Here is a 7,427-nt window from a genome sequence, read left to right on the forward strand (position 1 = left end):
GAGAAAAAAAAAGACATAGAAGAACATGAACCAACACCTACAGATCTGCAACTTTACAACACTTTCTCCAAGATGTGTTTTTGCGGCTAAATGAATGCAATGATAATTATTGTTGTTCACTACTGTTGCCATTGTATTCGTCAAATATCAAAAAACTGCTGCAGTGATCCACTGAATAGCCAGTATAGCCTGCCGGAGATCGAGTTTCCTCTGGACCATCGCTTTTACTGGCTGGCCCACTATTGCACATGTTAAGTTCAACATCAAGGAGGCAAAAATTGTTCGACTGGTCAATGAAATTAGAATTTGCCTTAAAGTCACTTAATTTTTACTTACCTCAAAAAATCTTACTTCTCTGTAGCCATGTTTCAAATCACACTGCTTTCCAGGCTCACATGGTTGTCTCAAATGTAAAATATCAACAAACAAACTATAGTTAATAGTTTTAATGGGTTTCAACTTTCTTTCCTTTCAAATGCACTGTATTATAGGTGAGGAATTAGTTGTCAATTTAAAATTGTTATCCATTTAGTTCCTTGGTAATTATGACTGACATGCTTATCATGAATTCAGTTTCCAGATCAAGAACACCCATCCATAACAGGACATTTCATTTCATTTTCTCGAACGGAGACCAAAAGTTCTCATTAGAAAATGACCTTACACTAAAACCATAAATGGATCATTTTCAAATGAAAATCTGAAAAAGGATAATTTGGAACCATTTCCATAAATTATTTAAGATAATTTCCTGGATGATGAAAGCAATCACTATAAATAAAAATACTAATGTCTAACTATACTCCATTACAAAAATATACAAACAGAATTTGTGATTTCTTACTTGACAGGGTTTTCAATGACACAGTAATGACCAGGTGGAATGACGACAAAGGGCAAAGGACCCTCCACTAACTTATGATTGTCTTGAAGAATCAAACTCTTGGGTCCAACTTCCAGGACTGTCACATTGGTGTTCTAAATACAGAAAAATGAATAAATACAAGTAGAATTTCATTTTAAAACTAATTTTATGTGATCATTGACACAAAAAGTGGTTTTATCAGGGATTTTAAAAAATGGCTTTCCAGAGTCTGAGCCAGGACATGTCATATTTAACCTTCTCAGGGCAAAATAACTTTTCATGCTCACTTTCCTGACAGGTATTAAGGGTCCATACACATACCCTCGTATTGTAATAAAATAGTAACTGCCCCAGGTAAACAAAATTTCAGGTTGGCAGTCCAATGAACTCCTGTTATGGGCATCTTTTTAAAACAATTTTACCCCTGAATTCAATTTTGACCCGTAACACATTATCCCTTTGAACCACAGGCTGAGGCGAGATAGAAAGTAAAGCTTTTTAAAAAAATTTACCCCATTAATAATAAGGAAAAATAAATGTTAAAACTGTTTGGGGTCTCACATACCCAACCTACCTAAAACCAGTAACTACTTTGCAAAAACGAGTCGTCAGAATAATGACTTTTTCCGACCCTAGATCTCATTCTGAGCCATTGCTGAAGTCTCTCAGACTCCTAAAATTCTCTGATATAATTCATCTTGAAACTCTCTCTTTTGTTTATCAGTGGTACCATAAACTAAGCCCTTCTTGTTTTCTTAATTATTTTAACCCAGTATCTTCAATTCATTCATATAATACACGTCAATCACAGATTGATAATCTGTTTGTTAAATCTGTTCATACCACTCAATACGGCATTCATTCTCTCACTTACACTGGTCCAAAACTTTGGAATTCTTTATCTATTGATCTTAAGAAAATCAAGCCGTTTTCCAGTTTTCGTCAATATATCAAGAATTCTGTGATTGATGGTTAAAATACTATTATTTCAATTAATGAAGTAATACTTTTTATCTAAATTTATATTTATATTATATTTTAAAGCGCTAATTTGTATTAATTACAGTTATTCTGTGTGAGTTTAAATAAAAATTGACTTGACTTGACTTCTTGGATGATGTGTGGGTGTGAGTGAGGGGGGGGGGGGGTGGGATGGAGAGGAGAGAGAGCAGGGAAGCAGTAGTGATTGGAATCAACTATTAACTCCTGTATGAATTTCATTTTTTCATTTATGCAACAGCCTCCCATAAACATTCTCTCCATGCTTTGTCATTCTACAGGACTGATATGTTTTCTTTACTTTGAAAAAAAAATCTAGCGATAGTGACGTCAATCAATTGACGTCAGAATCCCTATTTCATTTTCGACCTGCACCAAAATTTTATCAAAATCTCAATAACTTTGATCCTGGCAGAGTTCCTGTTGATTGTATACAATATTTCGATTTATAACTTTTTAACGTAAATTCCTTACTAACAGACGGAACATTGCATTGTGAAATTGACATATTTCTAGTAACTGATATAGGGCTGCAAAACAAGCACTGCAATGAACAGGTGCGCAAAAACGGAAAATATCCTTCGGACGTGATCATTTTTATTGCTCTACAGATTAGGGATAATTTCGTCATCTAGATTTCAAAATAACTGCGAATTTTAAGATCGTGAGCTAGCTAACCTGCTGTCAGAAAACACGGAGCTGCAAGCAAACGAGTGATCTGCTAAATGCACTCAAAATGAAGGATCGTACCAGGTTATGTACCTACCAGATCTAGGAGGTGAACATACTGCATTGGCTGGATGCGGACAATATTATTCATCCTTTTCCTGAAAAATTTTCCACGAAAACTTTCAAACTACTTTACGGAACGACGAATACCTTCTCTGGACAGTCCCTCCTTCGTACTTTGGAAATTCTCAGTCGATGAAGGACTGATAACTAGAATATTCCTTATAAGGAAAATTATTTACCAGTGTCTCTCGATGAAGCTATTTTATTGGTGCATACAGAATTTACCGCGAAAGTCTAAATACCGCGCGTTGCATTACTGTTCTTCGCAAAACAGCTCGATCGAAGGTAAACTTTGTGGTTTCGCCATAGAGTGAAATGTTAATAACTTTAGAACCTTTTACTTAAATTTAGCGATCAAGCCCAAAGTAAGACCTTTCCTGAAGCACTTCTCGACAAAATGATGGTGGAAAATGAGTGGTGGAAATCGCAACTTGCACAGGAAATCCACGACGTTCTCCGGGAAAAGGAGGCCAGACTTCCACCTTTCACTTCGTCATCTCCTCAAATAAAACTCAGGCGTTTTCTAGTGGACTGGCTTGCTGTTATCTCTGAAAAAATTAAATGTTCGCATGGAGTGCTTCACTTAGCGGTTTATTATATGGACTACTTTATGGACAAATTTGATATTCAGGAACCACAACTTCATCTAGTTGCATTGTCCTGTTTGCTGCTGGCAGGTAAGCTTTTGGAAGTTTTTAAAAGACCACATTAGCGCATTTCTTTTCTCATAAGCAAGGCTATTTGAAGTCACAACATTCGAACTCCCCTTAATATTACTCTTGTTTCCTCCATCGGAATGAACTTGTTTTGTGTCAGCTTAGTTTTCATGTACAGCTTACAACACAAAAATATATATAATTGTATTATCTTACAATTTTGTTATAAGTTTTACCTTTTTCATGCTTGTACGCTAGGTAACAAAACCTTAAATCAGGGCGTGCTTTTCCAAGCTTAATTTCAAATTTGAATAACCACAGTATTATTATTTTTAATCATTGCACGATTATCAAGAAACAAAAATATATAATATCAGGAGCCTATGACCTCCAGGATGATATCAAATACGAGAACGAATAATTCAATATCAATATTTCAATATTTTTATTCCTTGTGGGCCTGCGAAGGCCAGAATTTTCTAAACTTAGCCAGTGGTACCTCTACCGAAACGACCTTAAGTCCCAGGGGATGAAATATAATCCCCAAATGATCTAAAACAGTTTTTTTTTCGAGGATGCACCAGACAAATATTTTAAACTATTGCAAAGTACTGTATCATTTATTCTCCAAGCTATTTTTTCCTACAGGAAAATATTCAAGAAGTTTAAGAACAATTCACAATTCTTTACAAAATAATTGTTAAACATGGGACATTTAAGGTGCCAGTTTTTGGTGAAATTCTGCAAAATGAATGAACAAAAACCTAATTGCATTTATTCCTTTTGTTTCAGCAAAATTTGAAGAGAATGAAGAGAAGATTCCTACCATATCAACTTTGAATGGCTTTGTTCATAATGTATTTAGTGTGGCAGAATTTAATCAAATGGAACTGCTTCTACTGAACTTTTTCTGCTGGAATTTAGACTTGCCAACACCTGTGAATTTTATGGAGTTCTATTTGATTCATGCAATTTCAGCACAGGACTGTCAATCAGGAAGGAGTATTGAAGACTGTTCTAAGCCAATGGCCTACACAAGAAAATATGTGCATTATTTTCTAGAGATTGCTCTACAAGGTATGCTAAAAAATATAGTTATATTTTCTGAAAATCTTTGATTTTTAAATCAGATAATAACAATAAATGTTTACCAAGGAAAGAGTAATGATAACTAAAAAAGATTTCACCTTGCAGAACTATACTCACACTTACATAAACAGCAAGTACTCTTGGTTGTTATCTCAAGAGATTTTTCTAGGCCAATTATTTTCACAAGAAAAAGACGATATATTGGTGGAGATTTCTACTTGTCTTTGCATTTATCTAATTCTAATATCCAATTTTTATTTCTTTTACTGTTTTTTTCCCCTGACAGATCATTCGTTCTTGACTTTTCCTCCATCCATAATAACATCTGCAGCAGTGGCTGCATCACGCCTGCGTCTTCACCTCTGTCCTTCCTGGACACCGCTTTTAATCAAGGTTACATCTTATACATGGGAACAAATTGCACCTTGTGTGAACATCATGTTGAGGTATGAGAAGTTGAATTTGTTGCCGGTCTCAGATGTTCAATGCGTCTAGATGACTTGAACATCTGTAGCCTAAAACCGGTCAATCAAAGACTAACTCACCAATAGTTGAAGAAATAGTAAGCTGAGAAGCTTAAAAAAATTCCCTTGGATGTGCTAATCATTGCTCACTCATTGATGCACTCAAGGAACACAAAATAACTGATTCCTTGATCATTTGTAATATATAGGTTGTATTAAATCTCCTAGTACATGCTATAGGTAATTGGTTTTCCATAGTCATTTTATCATCAACTGAACTGATCCTCTTCCTCTACCTCATTATATAGAAGGAATATAATAATATTTCATGAAGATTTGAAAAATGATGTTGAATCAGAACATTATGGATCACGTTATTGCTTTATTTTATTTCCCTAAGGGCACATGATGCGGATGAAAAAGCCATGTCAGAGCAGAAGGCAGCAAATCCCAAAGGATAGATAAAAATAAGACATTGATAAAAAACAAAAACTCTAAACATTTTACCTCATTATTCAGACAATGGAATGAGCAGACAGCTCACGAGGAGATCTTCCCAAAGAGCCCAAAACTTCTATTGTATGATGCTCAATTCATGATGCATCTTTTTCTCTATAAAAAATTATTGTCCTAATACTTTAAATACTCCATTCATGATGAAACATAATATGAGTTTATTAGGCCATCAACCAGTAATTAAAATGTAAAAAAAGTTGTAATACTCTTTTAATACTACCTTAAGTTTGCATCAATGATATCACTACATTGTGTGTAATTAATCATTATCTCATGGTGTATACAACGAACGTTTGAACAAAAACTGCCATAGTTAGTTGAGAGGTTTGGGTTGCACATTGGCCACGTCATCATATTGTTTCTTGAGACAAGAAACTGCTCCACAATGGGAGACTATACTGCTGGGAGTGACTGACCCATGGTCAGTAGGGATATACCTGGAACCAGTGCCTTGTGAGGATCATGCTTTGAGCCCTCCACATACTTGCTTGTAACATGTAGCATGAATTTGGATAGCTAAAATTCGGTTGGATACCATCCATTAGCCTGAGTACCATGAGAGTAGGGTTTAATGCAACCTCGTCCCCAGGGCTTTTCCCACAAAAAATGGGTGGGGTGAAAAGCCCTGGGGACGAGGTTGGGTTTAATGTTGGCATGTCCGGCTTACCTCTGGTAACCGTACAAGTTAATGTTACTAAAAACAAATGACATAAGTGATTATAACAAATATTATTCGGCTAGAAAAGGTACTCCTTAGCTCAGTCGTTACCGAAAGACCTGATGATTCCAGACAAGTTAGACACAATGAACCCAGCAATAAAAAAGAATAGTCACAACGAAACGCACGTTATTGTAATTCTCCTACCAAGATCTCCTCTTCGACAAAGCGGCGATTTTGGTACGTTACTGTGCATAGTGATTCACCTAATATCCTCGAACTAATTTTTCTCCACTCTACAATCAAGACCAAACGTCGCGAATACGTATTTTTTCCCCCTATAATTGCACAACGCAAGCAAAAAAGAACGTAGTTTTCTTTCACAAAACGTAACACAAAACTTCCCACATGCACAGTGGAACATTATTTCCTGGACGTTTTCACGTGTCGTTAATACTTGACAGCAGCCCTTTGAAGTGGAAAAAGATTCAGTGCTTCTAGGATTCCAGTTTGACTGGGGAAGGGGGTGTCGGTTTTGGTTCAAATAATCGCAAGGTTCGAGATATTGTAAAATTCCATTATGCCTTCACTTCTAGTGCAACTAATGTTGCCTCAATGTTCCCCAACGCAGATGTTTTTGGCAGTCAGCCAGCCTCGTTCTCTAAGACTTGCACCCCTGATGCCAAGATCGAGAGAAGCCCCATGAACTGCCTCGTACCCAGACGTCTCTTTCTCGTTAAAAATGTGCGCGCAAAGGAAGGCGGGAAGGAGACAACGGGCTTCGCCTGCTGTCCGTTGCCTTCCCATTGTCCCTTGCGGTTCATCACCAGTCGAGCGCCTGAGTAGGAGGCTGTCCCAGAGAGAGGATTGGTCACCAGTCAAATGCACTTCTGCGTTGGTTCTCTGGCGAGATTGCATGCCGATTAGGCCAACAGTTTAAATTTCTTCTTCTCTGCCTCTTACAGCCAGCTATCCACTCTCGTTACCGTTGGGGCAAATTTTTTCCTTTTGTTTTTCGTTTTCTCACTTTCTTGTTATCGTGCATTCTTTTACTTTTCGCTCTCCGGTATTTTGTTAATTACGCTCCTTTGATACGTGCTGTATGTAAATTTCGTTATAGTTTGTTATCTCGCGCCTATTTATTGCCAGTTTTTACGTGTCTATTGATGTAACATCATTCGTTGAAATAGATTATCTCTTTCCTCGGTGGCCCTGACCACCGACTCTGTTATTCTTAGCATTTGGAATTTACTGTTTTATGGTTTCGTAATAGTAAAAACCTTTGCTGATTGTGAGTTTACGTGTTTTGCATGGAATTGGCCCTTGCCCGTTCATTTTGCATGGAATTGGCCCTTGCCCGTTCATTTTGTAAATTCCAAATGACGGAA

At 36.7% G+C, this 7,427-nt stretch overlaps 2 protein-coding genes across 2 annotated transcripts in view; one reads left to right on the forward strand and one right to left on the reverse strand.

Moving 5' to 3' along the window:
* The window catches only part of LOC140933966 (major vault protein-like), a 26,247-nt gene extending 23,475 nt beyond the window's left edge, over positions 1 to 2,772 (reverse strand). Inside the window, exons 1-3 of the mRNA XM_073383647.1 lie at positions 2,631 to 2,772; positions 845 to 978; positions 337 to 403 (exon numbers count right to left, since the gene is read on the reverse strand). Of these exons, the coding sequence (XP_073239748.1) occupies positions 337 to 403; positions 845 to 978; positions 2,631 to 2,684 (255 nt within the window). The 5' untranslated portion in view covers positions 2,685 to 2,772. The remainder of the gene's footprint in view (positions 1 to 336; positions 404 to 844; positions 979 to 2,630) is intronic.
* A 156-nt stretch (positions 2,773 to 2,928) lies between these two features.
* On the forward strand, positions 2,929 to 5,508 carry LOC140936044 (cyclin-J-like). Its single transcript, XM_073385620.1, has 4 exons — positions 2,929 to 3,333; positions 4,105 to 4,389; positions 4,688 to 4,847; positions 5,266 to 5,508. Exons 1-4 carry the CDS (start codon positions 3,054 to 3,056, stop codon positions 5,324 to 5,326), a joined length of 786 nt encoding a protein of 261 aa, XP_073241721.1. The 5' UTR covers positions 2,929 to 3,053; the 3' UTR covers positions 5,327 to 5,508.
* Positions 5,509 to 7,427: the final 1,919 nt, after the last annotated feature.

The sequence above is a fragment of the Porites lutea genome, chromosome 4 (genome assembly GCF_958299795.1).
Source record: "Porites lutea chromosome 4, jaPorLute2.1, whole genome shotgun sequence".
Taxonomy (NCBI): domain Eukaryota; kingdom Metazoa; phylum Cnidaria; class Anthozoa; order Scleractinia; family Poritidae; genus Porites; species Porites lutea.

Bases quoted from the DNA above. Each gene is read 5' to 3' on its own strand.
- LOC140936044 (XM_073385620.1), top strand. From the start codon at position 3,054: ATGATGGTGGAAAATGAGTGGTGGAAATCGCAACTTGCACAGGAAATC. The intron at 3,334-4,104 runs GTAAGCTTTTGG...CTTTTGTTTCAG, and splicing joins GTCCTGTTTGCTGCTGGCAG to CAAAATTTGAAGAGAATGAA. The intron at 4,848-5,265 runs GTATGAGAAGTT...TATTTCCCTAAG, and splicing joins TGTGTGAACATCATGTTGAG to GGCACATGATGCGGATGAAA.